The sequence below is a fragment of the Microcaecilia unicolor genome, chromosome 3 (assembly GCF_901765095.1).
Source record: "Microcaecilia unicolor chromosome 3, aMicUni1.1, whole genome shotgun sequence".
NCBI classification, from domain to species: Eukaryota; Metazoa; Chordata; class Amphibia; order Gymnophiona; family Siphonopidae; genus Microcaecilia; species Microcaecilia unicolor.
In genome coordinates, this window is record NC_044033.1 from 199,723,382 (window position 1) to 199,741,830 (window position 18,449).

The 18,449-nt window shown below is 46.5% G+C and overlaps 1 protein-coding gene across 1 annotated transcript; it reads right to left on the reverse strand.

Annotated features, from left to right (window-relative positions):
• Positions 1-2,370: 2,370 nt before the first annotated feature.
• On the reverse strand, positions 2,371-14,859 carry RDH8 (retinol dehydrogenase 8). The gene is made up of 7 exons (XM_030195296.1): positions 14,807-14,859; positions 12,133-12,273; positions 6,945-7,106; positions 5,878-6,057; positions 5,496-5,589; positions 4,520-4,703; positions 2,371-2,595 (listed from the first exon to the last, which is right to left on the reverse strand). Exons 1-7 carry the CDS (start codon positions 14,820-14,822, stop codon positions 2,371-2,373), a joined length of 1,002 nt encoding a protein of 333 aa, XP_030051156.1. The 5' UTR covers positions 14,823-14,859.
• Between the last annotated feature and the right edge of the window lie 3,590 nt (positions 14,860-18,449).

Consider the following 18,449-nt stretch of genomic DNA (forward strand, 5'->3'; position numbering starts at 1 on the left):
ACTGGTTGGGGGTTCTCAACCCAGTCCTTGGGATGCATTCAGCCAGTCAGGTTTTCAGGATACCCCAAATGAATATGCATGAGATCAATCTGCATACAATGGGGTTAGTGCATACAAAAAATGATCTCATGCTTATTCATTATAGATATCTTGAAAACCCGACTGGCTGGGTGTGTCCAAGGACTGGGTTGAGAAATCCTGCTAGAGTACAGAGGCCCATCAGGGACAAAATAATCCACTCCTGATCTTATCCCCCAACCTGCATATGGAGTCTCTTGCTCTATTGTATTTATACATATTATTTATATTTATTTATTTATTGTTCAGAACTACAACTCAGGGGTAGAGCAGGGAGGGGATAGGACTCAAGATCCACCCCCACCCCCAAACTAGGAGTCAACAGGCTGCACTTAATTAAAAAGGGATACCCTTAACTGTCCCTGAATGAAACAGAGAAAAATGAAGGCAGATAAAGACTATATGGCCTATCCAGACCAGTCTGCAGTGGTGTTCCGACCCTAGCTGTCACCCAGGGCGGATCGCCGATGCGCCCCCCCCCCCCCAGCGAAATGACGCCCCCCCCAGGTGCACGCCTCTGGGGGGGGGGGGGGGGGTGCTGCAGCGTGCGCCTGTTGCCCTGTCTCAGAGAAAGTTCGCAATTCGCATGTGTTCACTGAGTCTGGCAGACTCAGAGGGAGCAGTGAACACATGCGAATTGCGAACTTTCTCGGACTGAGACAGGGTAACAGGCACGCGCCGCAGCACCCCCCAGCGGCGTGCACCCGGGGCGGACCGCCCCCACCGCCCCCCCCTTGGTACGCCACTGCCAGTCTGCCCATCCATGCCATCTACTCACCCTATCACTCCTTAGAGTTTCTATGTAATTGTCCCAAGCACTCTTGAATTCAGATACTGTTTTTATCTTCCACAAATTTACCACCCTTTCAGTGAAGAAGTATTTTCTCAGGTTACTTCTGAGTCTACCCCTTTCACCTTCATCCTATGCCCCCCTCATTCCAGAGCTTCCTTTCAATTGAAAGAAACTCGCCTCCTGTGTGTTTACCCCATGGAGGTATTTAAATGTTTGTATCATATTTCCCCTCTCCCGCCTTTCTTCCCAAGTATACATGTTGAGGTCTTTAATTCTGTCCCCATAAGCTTTATGACAAAGACCACTGACCATTTTAGTAGCCGCCATTTGGACAGACTCCATCCTGTTTATATCTTTTTGAAGGTTCGGTCTCCAAAAGGTCTCTCCAGGCTAGTCTTATTCAGGGGCATCATCACCTCCTTTTTCCTACTGGCAATTCCTCTCCCTATGCACCCAAGCATCCTTCTAGCTTTTGCAGTCGCTTTTTCTACCTGTTTGGCCACATATAATCAGAATTGCTAGGTTACCTGGTTCCAGAAGGGAGACTTTTTGGCCAGTCCTGGTTTTTAACTCACATCCCATAGCAGTGTGGGATATGTAGTCCCTGAGTCTACCCATTGAAATCAGGGCTGCAGATCTCACAATGCATCAGGATGAGGTTGGCAGAAATCCAGGACAGACCCAAAATCTCCCTCTTGGAAGCTCAGATGAAACCCAGATCTAATTCCTGGGTCTGGCATGAGCCCCTCAGGTTGACCTAGGAAGGGGTGGCAACACCCACGGCTCTGACCCCCCCCCCCCCCCACACACACACCTTCTGGGGAATGGAAGAGGGTGTCCTGAACATGGATCCTCAGGTATGTGTGATCCCATTGTGAAAGGTGTCGAGTGGGGTTTGAGGCAGGTTCCCACTAGGTTGGGAGCTACTGAAAACGTGTACAAGAAGCTGAAGCCTTAAGGCTCATGGTCCTTGGCCAACCCCTCCTCTTACTGTATAGTCTGTCTCTCTTCAGGAAACCAACATGGATAGCTACAGTCTGCGTGAAGACACTGACTAAGTGCCCATAGTGTTACTGGTAACATTGGCCAACACAGTTATAAAATGTTGGTTGTGGTCTAAGAAGACAGGTTACAGCCTTCAGACTTATGACCCTCACCCTCTAAGGCAACAGGACCCAACCCAAGAGCTCCAGATCTCAGGAAGGATTACTTCGGCTCCATGACTGAGGTAAGAAAGTGGTCCAGTTCCTGGTTTTGCCCCTACTCCACGATGGGATTTGTAGTTCTGATTTACTTTTTGGGAAGTCAATTTGGGGTTGGGTGAAGGGAATCAGAACTGCAAATCCCAGCATGCAACGAGGCATACCAAGGCTTGAATCGGGATGTCCCTTATGACACAGAACGGAGAAAAATCTAGAATTGCTTACTATACGCCCCCACCCCTCAGCATCCTTAGATGTTACCCCCTGCTCTGTATTTTTATTCCCAGATGCCCCCTCTCAGGTAGGCGAGATACGTCCGTGGAAGCAGCTGCAGGTGAGGCATTTGAGAAAGCCAAGACTGAGACGGAACAGCATCCTATGCCTGAACATCAGGTTGTAGAGGGTCCGAACCGAGAGGTTCCCTGTCTTGTCTGCGTATTTCAGTGCTGTCAGTGGTGTGTAGAGTGGGTTGGTCTGACGGCGGAAGTCAGGTCGCTCCATGCTGATCAGGTCAGCAGTCACCTAAGGATAAGAAAACCCATGACCCCGTTATGTCTCTACATCATCTGTATACGTAATGCTTTCAGAGGGTTATTCGATCATGGGCATCTCGTCTTAAGTGTCTCGAAGCTGCCTGCTTGGAGTCCATTATATAATTGAAAGTAGGCACTTATTTTTCTTTACAGAGTACCAGTGTAACATGTCAAATACACCCCTAGGTTTTAGGCATGAGTACGTACACTAGCCATACAGTTAATATAGAGCTCAAGCTTAGAGTCCAGAGATCCACATGTAACAAAGCGTTTTATAATCTAGATGTGTAAATGTGGGTCCTGCCCTCACTACACCCGTGTGGGGCAGAGCACATGCCATCAGACTGAGGCGTCCTTACAGAATAGAGTGGAGCCAAAAAAATGGTTCTTTACAACTGGCTCAGATTCCAGCATTTATCTAGTAACATAGTAAATGACGGCAGATAAAGACCTGAACGGTCCATCCAGTCTGCCCAACAAGATAAACTCATTTTACATGGTATGTGATACTTTATACCCAAGTTTGATTTGTCCTTGCCATTCTCAGGGCACAGACCATAGAAGTCTGCCCAGTATTGTTCTTGTACTAAAAGTTCTGAAGTTAATGTCAAAACCCCTTAAAATTTACACTCCAGCCCATCCCTATCTATTCAGTCACGATCAGGGCGTAGACCGTAGAAGTCTGCCCAGCACTCTTCTTGTACTAAAGGTTCTGAAGATTCTGGAATCCTAAAGAGTTACAAGATTCCGGAATCCGAATTAGTAGCGACATTCCATGTAGAACCCCAAAGAGTAACATAGTAAATGACGGCAGATAAAGATCTGAACGGTTCATCCAGTCTGCCCAACAAGATAAACTCATTTTACATGGTATGTGATACTTTATACCTGAGTTTGAATTGTCTTTGCCTTTCTCAGGGCACAGACCGCAGAAGTCTGCCCAGTACTGTTCTTGTACTAAGTTCTGAAGCTAATGTCAAAGCCCCTTAAAATGTACACTCCAGCCAATCCCTATCTATTCAGTCACAATCAGGGCGTAGACCGTAGAAGTCTGCCCATCTCCCATTTTGTTTCCAATTACCGGCGTCGCCACCCAAACTCCGCTAAGACTCCACTGAACCATTCCTTCTAAACAGGATTCCTTTATGTTTATCCCATGCATGTTTGAATTCCATTACCGTTTTCATCTCCACCACCTCCTGCGGGAGGGCATTCCACATATCCACCACCCTCTCCGTGAAAAAATACTTCCTGACATTACTCCTGAGTCTGCCCTCCTTCAACCTCAATTCGTGCCTATGTTCCTGTCACCTAAATGTAGAGGAGTCTTCACAGAATGAACCCTCAGTATTGAGTTGGAGGTCTGTCAGCTGTAGACAGCTTGAACATGAACCATGCCCAAACACGGAGCTGCTCACCATCCAGAAGAGATGGCTGTTACTCCCTGTGCCAGCAGAGTGCCTCAGCTCTAAGCCCTGAATCTGTGTGTAACCTCAGGTGAGTCACTTTATTTCCTTGTGCTTCAGTTCTAATCCCCGCTCTGGCACTGACTCTTCAGGGTAAGTCTCTTTATCTCCCTCTATCTCAGTTCTAATCCCTGGCTCTGTTACTGACTTTTTTGTGTGTGATCTCAGGTTGAATCACTTGATCACCCTGTGCCTCAGTTCTAATCCCCGGCTCTGGCACTGACTCTGTGCTTGCAATTACCTAGATGTCATTATAGAAATGATAACTTACATAATTTCTTTTCTTCTTTCACATGAAAAGAAATACGATACGTTTCACCCCAGAGATGGCAGCTAGAAATGCATTCATTTGGGAGTAAGATAACTTTTATGGGTTTGAGCCCCTGCGGTAGAAGGATAGTAAAGGAATCTGACCGGCTCATATCCTCCTGTCACGAGTGACCTCACCTTTGCCACGGTCTCAGGGCTTTGTCCGATGGTAGCAAAGATCTCTCGAGCAGCAGGCAGGTAGGTCTCCTTAAAACATCTCAGAGTTTCTGTGTCTGTTCCCGGGAAGTCTGACCAAGAAACCTCCTCCATCAGCTTCACCTCGAACCCTGTGTTCACCGGACCAGGCTCCACCATAGATACGCTGGGGATGGGGAGAAAGAAAAGCATTTCAGCCCAATAGATGTGACAGGTGCCACCATGTTGCGGGGTCAGCAGCTCTCTCCAGAAGCTGCACTGCATTGGGACCAGTGTGACTACTGAAAAACCCTAGCATCAGGACCCATCAGGCAGCATTATATAAAAACGGATCAACCCTGTTAAGTATACTGTGCCAAACAGTGATTCTTCACATCCTGAGACTGGTGAGTTCTAATCCCTGGCACTAGGGATGTGTAACCTGAATGGCGTTTACAGTGCATCATTCCTTGCTGTTAACCTGCGGTAACCTCAAAATCTTACTGCACTTGAATAACTACTACTACTTAACATTTCTAAAGTGCTACTAGGGTTATGCAGCGCTGTACAGTTTAACAGATAAGGACAGTCCCTGCTCAAGGAGCTTACAATCTAAAGGACAAATGTACAGTCAGTCAAAATAGGGCAGCCAAATTGGGGCAGTCTAGATTTCCTGAATAGAGGCATAAAGGTTAGGTGCCGAAGGCGACATTGAATAGGTGGGCTTTGAGCAAAGATTTGAAGATGGGCAGGGAGGGGGCTTGGCGAATGGGCTCAGGAAGTTTATTCCAAGCATAGGGTGAGGCGAGGCAGAAAGGGCGGAGCCTAGAGTTGGCGGTGGTGGAGAAGGGTACTGAGAGGAGGGATTTGTCCTGTGAGCGGAGGTTTCGGGTGGGAACGTAAGGGGAGATGAGGGACAACACTACAGTCTGGGTGAACAAATTAGACTAAGCGCTGATGGTTCTACTGGTATGCTTACAAAATGTTGAACTGTAAGAGCTGAACTGCCAGGCTTTCACAGAATCCTTCTATGGCGAATTTGGAGGCTGCATACACATCGTTGAACATGACACCTGTAGAGGCGGAGACACACTGACATTCAGGCATGGAAAGAGGTTCTTAGTATACAGAACCAGCATAGGAATAGTCCATAACCCCCTCCATCCCCTGGGGCAGGTCTCCTTTACACAATGCACATGATCCCAGCCCAATCAGAGGACAAGTCTCCTTTACATAATGCACAGGATCCCAGCTCAAGCAGAGGACAGGTCTCCTTTACACAATGCACAGGATCCCATCCCCAGCAGAAGGCAGGTCTCCTTCAAGAAGGCACGGTTGGCAGAGAGCAGTGAGCGTTATACCTTGCAGTCCCATCACACTGCTGATCACCACAATGTGTCCGCTCCTCTTCCTTTTCATGTCGGGCAGCACCGCCTTGATCACACGCACGGTTCCAAAGAAGTTAGTCTCAAAGACCTTTTTCATGTCATCAATAGTCAGGCTTTCAATGGGACCAATCTGTCCAACGCCGGCATTATTCACTGCAATCAGAACCGCACCAGAGGGAGACAGATTGGTTACTGACAGCCAGAACACATCCCACTCATGGGGTGGGGGACAAGATTGCTGAGACCAGCCAATCAAAAGGCAGCCTCACAGCACTCAATGACATTGCTACCTACAGGATCAATCACAGAGGCAAACATAAGCTAGGAAAAATATTAAGAGTCAAGTCAATATGTAATTAAACTCTGGAATTCCTTGCCAGAGAATGTGGTAAAAGCGGTTAGCTTAGCAGGGTTTATAAAAGGTCTGGATGGCTTCCTAAAGTAAAAGTCCATAGCCCATTATTAAATTGACTTGGGGAAAATCCACTGCTTATTTCTAGGATAAACAGCATAAAATGTGTTGAACTTTTTCGGGATCTTGCCAGGTATTTGTGACCTGGATTGGTCACTGTTGGAAATAGGATACTGGGCTTGATGGACCTTTGGTCTGTCCCAGTGTGGCAATACTTATGTACTTATATGGCAGTGAGATGGTGGAAACAGTGGGATCCCAGTCCTGTGCGCCTTTTACTGGTAGGGGCAGTTCTTCACTTGGTCTGATAATATTATTAAGGACCTGCTTTTTTTCCCTACAGCCCAGAGTACCTCACCAGAAGCTTTAAGGTGTCCCCTCCTCACACCCAAGGTACCTTTGGGCTGATTGTCTACAAACAATCTTAATAGACTCATCAGTGACCCCAGTTCACCAGCAACAGCCTGGACCAGTCCTGGGTTTGTGCCTCTGGGATTCTGGGACTTGTAGTTCCCTATGGTAGGAGAAGGGGGGAAGTAAACCCAGGATGGGTCAGTCTTCATCTGCTGACCTGGAATGGCCTGGCAGTGGCCTTAGGGCCGAGTTTAATTGCCTGTTTGCTTCTCACCCACAACATCAACCCTACAGTGCGGGATGGCAGTGAGGCATCTTGTCACCGATTCATCGCTGCAGACATCCAGCTGTGCCACCATCAGCGTGCTGCCCATGCAGTCCCCTGCAGCTTCCTCTAAGGAACCCTTCTTCCTCAGGTCCCTCATGGTAGCAATCACTGCAGAGAGAGAGAGAGAGAGAGAGAGAGAGAGAGAGAGAGAGAGAGAGAGAGAGAGAGAGGCCTGAGCGAAACCCAGCAAGAGTTGGTGTCAGCAGTGGGATTGAAAAATACAACTGTGGCAAGTCACAGCCTTGTCCTGAACCAGGAATACCAATTATCTTGCCAATCTGAACATCATTATAGTTGGACACAGTTTGATACTGATTTGCTGATCCAGTCCTGAGAGTTTCTTAACATTGCCCTACACTTCCACAGTTCTCTTTGTATTCCTCCAAACCATCTCTGTTTACGTCTAGGAGAGAGAATGGTGAACGAGTATTAGTAATTGTGCCTTTGCAGACTGGTTTGGATGGACGTTCTGCTGAAAATTTGGTGGTTGCTCTAATTAATGCACGGTCAGCGAGAAACAAAGTGGTACTAGTTAGGGATTTGATACAACAGTCTAATTTAGATATCCTAGCGGTGACAGAGTCTTGGTTTGAAATGTCAGATATGGTTTTGGCAAATTAGTGTTGTCCTCTGGGTTTCAAACGGGGATGGGGTTGTAGGTCAGGGAGAAGGGGATGAGGTGTTTCAAAAAAGTTTTTTAAAGAACGCCTGAAACTTATTAAAGTATTTGATAAAAAAAACTGTGATGGTGCAGATAAGAACATAAGAGTAGCCATACTGGGTCAGACCAAGGGTCCATCTAGCCCAGTATCCTGTTTTCCAAACAGTGGCCAAGCCAGGTCACAAGTACCTGGCAGAAACCCTAATCGTGGCAACATTCCATATAGAACCCCAAAGAATAGCAAGATTTTGGAATCCTAGAGAGTGACAAGATTCCATGCAGAATCTCAAAGAGTAGCAACATTCCATGTAGAACCCCAAAGAATAGCAAGATTCTGGAATCCTAAAGAGTGACAAGATTCCATGTAGAACCCCAAAGAATAGCAAGATTCCATACTACAAATCCCAGGACAAGCAGTTGCTTCCCATATCTGTCTTGATAGCAGACTATGGACTTTTCTTCCTCCAGGAATTTGTCCAAACTTTTTTTTAACCCCAGTTACGCCAGCTGCTGTTACCACATTCTCTGGCAACGAGTTCCAGAGCTTAACTATTCGTCAAGTGAAAAAATATTTCCTCCTATTTGTTTTAAAAGTATTTCCATGTAACTTCCTCGAGTGTCCCCTAGTCTTTGTACTTTTGGAACAAGTAAAAAATCGATTTACTTCTACTCGTTCTACACCACTCAGGATTTTGTAGACCTCAATCATATCTCCCCTCATTCAACTTTTTTCCAAGCTGAACAGCCCTAACCTCTTTAGCCTTTCCTCATAAGAGAGGAGTTCCATCCCCTTTATCATTTTGGTCACTCTTCTTTGAACCTTGTTGAGTGGTCCAACATATTCTGTATGTGTGATTTACTGTCCACTGCGTTATTGTGAAGTTGATTGTTCCTCTTTATTGGCAACATATATCCACTCTTGTGATATTGGATGATTTTAATATTCCATTCTCTGCTGGTGATATTATGTCACATGTTTTGTTTGATACATTGGCTGTGCTCTCTTTTGAACAAGTGATATACCAGGTTACTCATCAGAATGGACATATCTTGGATTTAGCGTTCTTACCATGGCAGAAGGTTGCAGGGGTACAAGTGGGGATAACATCATTAATATGGACAGATAATTTCCTAATAGAATTACAACTACCGTTAAAAAAGGCAGTAAGTAGCAAGTCAGTGGTTGTTAAGGAGGTTCGCCCATGTGATAGATTATGGGGTGTTTGGGCTCCTTTTTTGGGTGATTATTTCTGTACTGGACAAGGAGGACCTTGTCCAGCATTGGAATAATATCCTAGGTCAGGCTTTGGATGTTGTTGTCCCGATGAGGATTGTGAAGGAGCATCCTAAAGAGCAAAACACTGTATTTTGGTTACCCTCTGGTATGAAGCAGGTAAGACGTGAATTGAAGAAAATAGAGCGTGCTTGGAGACAGTTCCATGATCTCGACATTCGGGATTCATATGTGATAAAGTTGCAAGTGTATATGCATTGTGTATCACAAACGCATTAAAAAATCGATGAATCATCCTAAAGAGTTGATTTCTACCGTGCAGTCACTTACAGAGGATGCAGTTAATGCTGTTGCTACTTCTCCTTTTCTGTTGGAAGAGCATGACAATTATTTTATTCAGAAAGTTCAAAATATTGTAGTTCCTTTCTCTGGCGTTAAAGATATAGAGAGATCAATTAAAAGAAGCACCTTCAAAATCGGGACTCAATTCCTTTAATGATATGACTTGAGAAACAATGACCCGACACGGGCCATGTTTCGGCACACAGCATAGGCGCCCCGTATAAGAGGCTTGGGGAGGCTTCCAACCATGACCTTTCCCTGGCTGCTGCCTCCACAAACACAGGGCTCGTGCACGCTGCAGCCAGGCAGCTCTCCAGCGGTCCCTCCTTCCTTCCCGCCTGGCAGCCCTCCTCCTCTCCGTTCCTCCCTCCCCCCCCCCGAGCATGCGTGTGTTTTAACCCTTTTACTCTCTGTGGCAGCAACGTCAGTGACGAAGAAGGCACTGCAGGCTCACCTCCGGCTCCACCACACAGTGCCTGCGTCAGGGTTCAAATTCGATATGTCATCTAATGGATTCAATGTACAGCAATGGAACTTATTCCCATGCACATTACTGAGTTGTTTCTCAGTGCGTCCAGAGCTAAGACTGTCCCCTTTGTTCAAGCGATCGACCAGGAAATGTCGACCAACAGGGGCAGTGGGAGATGTGTGTTCGCTAATGTTGCCAAAAAACTTAGGATTGGTGCTGGTGTTAGTTAGTTAGTTCAGATTGTGAATTGTTTTTTTTATCTGGTGGGTTTGTTCAAGAAGACCTAAAGGTGTCAACTCTGCGCCCTGTGGTGAAAGATCACAAAAAGGGGCATTTTCGAAAGGGATGTCCAAGTTTTGATGAGGACGTCCTCGCAAAACGTCCCCAACCAGGGGTGGGTAAACCCGTATTTTCGAAACAAGATGGACAATTTTGATTTTGCCACACGTCTATTTTTGGCAAACATTTTTAAAAGGCCTTTTTTACAGACACGCTGAAAAATGGATTGGCACACACCCAAAACTCATGCCTACACTACCGCAAGCCATTTTTCAATGGACCTTAGTAAAAGGACCCCTTAACCCTCCATTGCCCCAGGTACAAATAAGTAAACCACTTTGAATGTAGTTGCAAAAACCACAGAAAGGTGGTATATCAAGTCCTGTTCCCTTTCCTTAAATCTAAATCTTCAATGGTGATGTTTTATCTATACCCATACCTAGATTGCTCCTCACCATCTCTCTGTCCCTCTTAACCTCGTCCTCTTATTCCCTCCAGTCTTCCTTCTGCTCTGACTCAAAACACCAGGTGGATAACGTAGAAGAGACTTGAGGATGATGGATATTAATCTCTTTTTAAGTTAATCTTGACTAAGCCAAGGAGGAGAGGTAAACTAGGACACAGTACACACCAATTTACTCATATGCCATCTACACTGCTGAAGGTCACTTGTGAAAGCCAGCTCTCCAGTGTTCTGCCATCTTGGTTACTGCCCTGTGAAAGCACCTGCCAATGTGTGAGCTGTGTTCTTCCCAGCATTCAATGTCTCCAAAGACCTCCTTGGGTGGGTAGCTCCTTAGCCCCTCTTGCTGAATGTTTATAAAGCTGCTGGGGAGTTATGACAGAAGTCTATAAAATTCTAAGAGGAGTGGAGTGGGTAAACACACATCAATAGTTTATTCTTTCAAAGAAGTACAAAGACTAGGGGACATTCCATGAAGTTATATAGTAAGAAATATTTTCTCCTAGGTGCTTTAAATTATGGTTGCCAACCAGATCCAGATTTGCATGCTTTTCTTAAGGAATGTAATGGGGAAGTCAGAACTACAAATCCCTGCATGCAACTGGGTAAACCCAGGACTGGATAAACCCTGTCCTGTGAATCTGGATCCAGTTGGCAGCCTTAATTTAAACAAATAGGAAAAAATATATATTTTTTCACTCAGTACGTAGATAAACTTTGGAACTCTTTGCTAGAGCAAATTGTAACATCAGTTAATGTAGCTGGGTTTAAAAAAGGTTTGGACAAATTTCTGGAGGAAAAGTCCATAAACTATTATTGAGGTAGACCTGGGGAAAGCCACTGCTTATCCCTGGAGTTAAGTGGAATCTTGCTACTATTTGGGAGTCTGCCAAATACTTGTGACCTGGATTGGTCACTGCTGGAAACAGGACACTTGGTCTGACCCAGTAGAGCAACTCCTTATGTTTTTATTGAAATGTGGAATTAGAATACTGAATAACAGGAAAGTAGTGTGGGGGGGGGAGGGGGGGAGAGGAGACGGGGACAGGCATCCCCAAATTAATTTAGGGAAACCTGATAGTCAGTGAAAAGCATGTGAATTAGATGGGATGCATCCTAATGAGAAACATGAACACTTGAAGAAAGATGGTACCGGATCGTACCTGCGGACAACCTGGGTTTTATCTGAAAAGAATAAGGGATATGGGAGATCCCTGGGAGAGGGAGGATTTTCAGCCATTTGCTCAATAGTGACACCTAGTGACCCTGACCCAGAACTGCCCCTACCATGACTGGGCTATGGAAGCTGGGAGGAGGCTACCACCTAATAGGTGAAATTCCACATATTTGTGAAATGAAGGCTTATTGAGCTTAACCCAAAAAGAGGCAGGTTCCAGATGATCTGGAAGCACAAAGGAGCAGGAGGAAAGTGTGGGGATGACCCCCCCCCCCACCATTACACAAACCAACCCCCCCCCTGATAAATGCAAAAATCCAGGCAACCTCATGTCACTCAGAAGGCAGATGGATGATAGATAATCATTTCTCAGACCCTCTGAAATTTCTGCTTCTGCAGAGAGAGCATAGCCTCTCACTTCACATGGCACACCCATCCTCAAGTTTGCTCCCCCTCCCCATTATAACTGGGATTGCTTATTGTGGCACTCCAGACAGAGGCAGGGTTACCTTGATATCGTCTCTGAGGATCCTTGGCAAGCCGGACTGCAATTTTGAGGCCGATGCCACTGGAGCACCCTGTCACCAGGACGGTTTTCTGTCCACTGCCAGGCATGTCCCTCTCTGGCTTTCTCTCTCCTCTGATGGTCCCTGGAGAAAGAGGAATGAGCCTCTCTCAGGGGTTCACTTATGTAACACTTCTTAATCCCATTTCCCTCTCTGTCTCTCCCTCCCTCTCCCTCCCTCCCCCTTTCCCTCTCTCCTCTCTCCCTCTCTTTTCACCTCTCCCCATCTCTCCTCTCCCTCCTCTCTTTTTCTCTCACACTTCCCTCTCCCTCTCTCTCTCTCCCTCTTACCCCCTCTCTCCCCCTATCTTCCCTTCTTCCCCCCCTCTCTCTTGTCATTGTACTACTGGTATCCACTCTCAAATCTTAATCCCTGTCAGTGGCTTTAGTCTGAGGTTCCCCAGCTGCTGAAAGCACATTTCCCCCTCCCTGAATAACATAAGCGGCTAAGTGTATGCACCATTTGAGAGCTCAGATAATAGATAACTAGCTCTTACCTGAATGAATGTTATGGATTTGTGTGTAAGTGTGAGTTGAATGCCAAGTGGTATTTTATAATCTTAGCGCTGAACTTGCATGGTGCACAATTTCAAGGGTGTTCATTTGGGCAGGGTACATATTACAGAATACTGTCATTTATCATGGCAAAGTGCTGTATGCATTTACGCCTGCGATCGACATGGTGTGAAATGCAGATGCATAGATGCTGACTTAAGTATTCTGTAATGGAAGTTTGGCATCGAGATGCAATTATAGAATTAGCGTTCAGTGTGCTTCATCTCGGGGCCTCACTTACGATGCCCAGTTATAGAAACACCCCCTATGCCAGTGTCTTGAACTGGAGTACTGCATGCAGTTCTGGAGACCGCACCTAAGGAAAGATATAAACAGGATGGAGTTGGTCCAGATGGCGGCTATGAAATTAGTAAGTGGTCTTGAATGCAAAAATTATAGGGACAGGCTTATGAACCTCAACATGTATACGCTGGAAGAGAGGAGGGAGAGAGGAGACATGATAGAAACGTTTAACTATCTCAAGGGCATTTATATACAGGAAGAGAGCCTTTTCCAAATGAAGGAGAGCTCTGGAATGATAAGGCATATGACAAAGTTAAGAGCGAATAGGCTTAGGAGTAACCCAAGAAAGTATTATTTCACAGAAAGGGTGGTGGAATGGTCTTCGGTGGAGGTGGTGGAGTCGAGGACTGTTCCAGAATTTAAAAAGGCATGGGATAAGCATGTGGGATTGCTTAGGAACAGGAAGAATTAGGGGTTACAGAGGATGGGCGGACTGGATGGGTCATGTGGCCTTTATCTGCCATCAAGCTTCTAAGTTTCTATGTGGTGCTGAGACAGAGTGGAACAAATACTCTGTAAGATATGGAGACTCTTACAGCACAGGAGACTGTGTCATCTGTATCTAATGCAGTTTTCTAGTGGATCCTCAGGATCTCACAACACAGGAGACAATGTCCGATGCTGGAGCAGCTGGGAAAAATGAATAAATGCCATATCCTAGAGAAGCCTCTAGGGTGCTATTTCTAGGACTGGACAGCAGGTGGTGATATAAGACTAGTAATAATTTTCTGAGGTTACATTTGACTTTCAAACCTTTAAACCTCCAGTCCACAGAATGCCTGCCCCTCGTAAAAAGCCAGCACACTCAATGGCTCCGTCCTTCCACCCCCTGCCCCCCCCCCCCCAAGTTACCCAGTTTCAGAAGGGAGACTTTTTGGTCAGTCTTGGTTTTGAACTTGTATCACTTCTAGACCCTGAGTCAACCCATTGAAATCAGTACTGCAGGTCCCATAATGCGTCAGGATGAAGTTGGCAGAAATCCAGAAATGGCCTGAAATATCCCTGCTGGAACTGGATAACTTGAGAACTCTTTCCCTCCACCCCCAAACCCCAGTAGGATGTTTGTATGAATCTTGTAACTCTTTGGGCTGGAGGGTGCTCCACTCATGTTGAATCTCATCACTGTCTTTGTAACCTCATTATTGACTTTGTAACAATGTATCGATCTAAGAAGGGTTCTCCATTCTTTCTTTTGTCATCCCTACTGCTGCATGTATTACTTTGGCAACACATGTAAAATTATCATGCCAATAAAATGAGCTAGGTATGAGTCTGTGATTCTAGTCTCCACATGCAGCAGGGTCAGACATGGATAATCTTGGACTCGGGTTGTCTTCCAGGAGATCAAACAGTCGGAACCTGCAAATATTATCCCTCAACCCCCTCATCTAGGCACTTGAGGGAAACCGAGGCAGGCTCGGCTTTGTAGAGCCCTGTTATTAGCAGATTTGACCTGGGATGCAGAAGATCCCGTTAATCCATCATTCAAAAGTTTATTTGCTCTAAAGGAAGTCTGTGGTTTCTCTCACCTGATGGAGTGAAAATTAAAATCACCCTCCCCCATATTATTTGCTTTTCTCAATTTGCAGAGGCATTTGATGAATATTCCAAGCTCCACTTCAAACAGCAAAGGCATCAGCTTGACAACCAAAATTTGAGACACTCCCCGCCTCCCCCCCCCCCAAAAGACAGTCTGAATTTCCTATTCTGTTCTGCAGTGTCAAAGGAGCCACACACAGATCAGGCACACACAAACCCACCTGTACAGAGTGACATTTTTCACTGGAGACAGAGATCCACAGATACCCTCCCGCCAAGTTTAACTGGATGAAATAAGCGATGAAGCAGTGGCCCGGCATGCCATGCTGGAGACGTTTGGGGGCATAGCTTCTGAATGAAGCAATCTGGGGACCAGAGCCATTATTCATTTCTGATGGCCCCTTGTCTACAGCCGGCCACTAAGCTCCCTCTGTCTTTCCAAGATTCATATCTGAGGCTGTGGTCAAAGGCCAACAATGCCAGCCTTGTCCCAGGGCATTCCAGCAGCACAATGCCCTTTGGGAAAGAAATGTTAAAGGCTGGGATGGGGGATGTTGCCCCACCTTCTCCGTTTGCCGTCAAACCCTCTTCACCATTTCTAGTCTCTCATTGTAAAGCACCAGCCAAAGATGATTTCCATGGGTGTCATATCTGTGTGACCAAGTTTAAAGTCCCCACCCCCTGCTGCATACAGGACCTCCTGTTAAATCCTGGGATGTTAAAGTGAATATTCATTTCTATTCATGGTGGAACTCTCCTGCGCCATCCCTGCTCCCATTCCTGCCCTCACCCACCTTGAGCCTCAGGGCTGGTGCTAGGAGGGGGTTATGTTATGTTATGAGGGACTTATCTCTCGCCAACTGTCTAATATAAGATTCAAGGTGAGTTACATTCAATGTAAAAAAACCCAACAACCTGACAACAAAACTCATGAATTACACAGTTTCAGGAAAGTAGCATAAGAAAAAACAAATATTAACCTCCCCCCTCCCAGCCTAACAAAGAAATACGTTTTTAAGGCTTTGCAAAATAGAAGATAACTCCCCAGTGTGTGTTATTCAAAAGGAAGATTATTCCAATAGCGAACAGCTAAGAAAGAAAATGATTGAGAAAAAGAAGCTTTAAACTGCACCTTTTTGGTTGAAGGAAAAGCTAAGAGTAAGTAACTACATTGTCTAGAGATTGTCCTAGATTTTAATACAGTCACCAACTGAGATCCACCTTCAGGGCAAGTACTCTACAAACACTTAAATACTAAACAAAGTGCCTTAAAAATGACCCCAGTCCTTACAGGCAACCAAAGCAGTGTTTCCAACAAAGGACTTTTAATATCCAACCGAGTCTTCTGAACGATAAGCCTAGCGGCTGAATTCTGAATCGTTTGAGTTCTAGAAAGTTGCTTGGAGGACAGACCCAAATATAATGAGTTTCCATAATCTAAAAGTGATAGAATAGTTAGTTGTACAATGATCTTAAAGTGATCTTCTAAAAAGTAAGATCTTAGCAAGCGTAGCTGTTTTAACTTGAAAGAGGCTTTTCTAACTAAAGCATTAATCTGTGGCTCCATTGTTAAAGATGAATCCAGCATCGCTCCCAAAACTTTGGAGATTCTCTCTGCTTTGAACTGAGATCCATCATCACCCAAGACTACCTGGGGAATTTTGGCTAAATCCTAAGAAACCATACTATCTTGGTCTTATCAGCATTAAGTTTGAGTTTAACCTTAGCTGACCATGCTTTAATCCTATTTGTGCAACTGTTGATTTCATAAGAATAAGAGGCCCGAGAGGTCGTCTCGACGGGCCCAGTTAAACGAGGGCTGGGCCCGTTCAAGCAGGTCTCAAGGCGGGCAGAGGAAGCAGGAGGGGGTGGGGGGAGGATTGGGTCCACGAGGATTTCTTAGCACGAATCCGTTGTGTGATTGGAGAGTTTCAAGTTAAGGGGCTGGCAAAAGAAAGAGGCAGGAAGCTGATTGGAAGGAGAGACTGGTGGGGGGTGGAGCAAAGAGGAAAATAAAGCTGGGGGATAGTGACGAGGTCAGGGCGTTCCCTTAGATCCTCGGAGGCGTTTACCCACCTGCCCACCCTCACAAGGGGGAGGCGGGGGGATGGTGTTTTTGTTTGTATTTCAGGAATAGAAGCTGTCGAAGCGGCAAACAAAAAGAACATAACAAATCTGAGCTACAGGAGAGAGTGCTCATGGGGGCTGAGCCAAGGCAGAAAAGGCGGGTCAGGCGACCCGGGCTGCAGGTGTGGAGGTCCACACGGCGTAGGATTCTTGCTGCTGTGGCGGAGCCCGGAAGCGGAAGTGGCCGTTTTGCTGATATGACGAACGGCTAAAGGGGGGGGGGGGGCAGCCACTGCTGATGTAGCTCGAGAAAGGGGGGCTTATATTGTTCTTGTTAATGGAAGTTAATTGTAATAAAGTAAGCTGCGGCCTATGTTACCCAAAATTGGTTGTCAAGGAGTTATTGGGGGGGGGGGGAGGGAGGGGTTGGGTTAAAGGATAGCTGGGGTCGAATCTACAGTCTGACCAACAGGAAACAAAAAGAAAATATCATCTCACAGGACAACGTGAGCTCACCAGATTTCAACAGAAGTTGACCGAGGGAGCTCATGTACAAGTTGTACAGTCAGGGGTGTAGCCAGAGCTCACGGTGGGAGGGGGCCAGAGCCCGAAGTGGGGGTCACATTTTGGTCTGCTGCCCCACCACCACCCTCCCCACCGCCGCAAATACCTTGGCTGGCAGGAGTCCCCAACCCTTGCCAGCTGAAGCCTTTATCCAGCACCGGTCTCAGCACTGCCTGCCCTGCTCGCTCTTCCCCTTACGTCCTGCACACTCCTTTTACTGAAATTGAGCATGCCGGACGTAAGGGGAAGTGTGAGCAGGGTAGGCAATGCAGCAGTGCCGAGACCGGCGCTGGATGAAGGCTTCAGCTGGTGCCCCCGCCAGCAAAATCAGGGGCCCAGAAGAAATGGGGGGGGGGGCCCAGGCCCCATGTAGCTATGCCACTTTGTACAGGAGTGGGGAGATGGGAAAGCCTTGGGGACACCACAAGGATTTTCCCGTGAAGATGAAAATCTGCAGTCTATTTTTCAAAAAAGAGTCAAACCAATTAAATACTAAGCCACTGAAGCTACTGTGCCACAGGAGCACCCCCTCCCCAAGCCTTCCCAAATGTTAAAGGATACAGAGCCTCGCAAATTTGTGTCCTGGGCTCTGGCACTGTAATGAGAAGACGCTGCCAATCCTTTGTTCAGGGCTGGTGTTAGGAGTGGGAAAACCAGGGTAATTGTCCTGGGCACCAAAGTCGTAAGCCCGCCTGTAGGCTTTGGAGTCTCCTCCCCCCCGTTTCCAGCATCAAATGTAACCTCAGCCCTGCCTGTTTAACCCTAGTGGATAATCTACTTCTTGGGTCTTCAAGTCTCAACTTGAACCTGCTCTGTGGTCCACAGACAGACCTTGAACAGACCCACCTTTAGAAGGACGAAAGCAATCCTAGAGATGATCTGTCCACCTGATGCCTCCATCTCTCCCCCTTCTCTTACTCCATCACTCCCCCCCACCACACCTTAGCCCTGTACTGCATATCATGCTGCCTAGGTGCACTGAGCTGTGCCTGGCACATAGCACAGATTCCTCAGAATATCACCCCTGAGGGTGGTGGAGAGGAGAGCAGGGGAGAGGGAGAGGCCCTGAGCAGGATAGCTGTTAAAAAGAATTAATCAATCTACTTTATCTGTGAGGAATGCCAGAGAAGGGGAAGGGGGTGGGGGTGTTGGGGGGGAGGGGGGAGTCAGCAGCAAGAAGCAGGCTGAAACTATATTCCTAAATGGTATCCAGAGGCCCCGGGGCACGGCAGC

What these genes read in the sequence shown, in the direction of transcription:
- RDH8 (XM_030195296.1), bottom strand. An exon ending in CAGTGTGATGGGACTGCAAG is followed by an intron (nt 5,590 to 5,877) that starts GTATAACGCTCA and finishes CCGCCTCTACAG; the next exon opens with GTGTCATGTTCAACGATGTG. An exon ending in GCCCTGAGACCGTGGCAAAG is followed by an intron (nt 2,596 to 4,519) that starts GTGAGGTCACTC and finishes TCTTATCCTTAG; the next exon opens with GTGACTGCTGACCTGATCAG.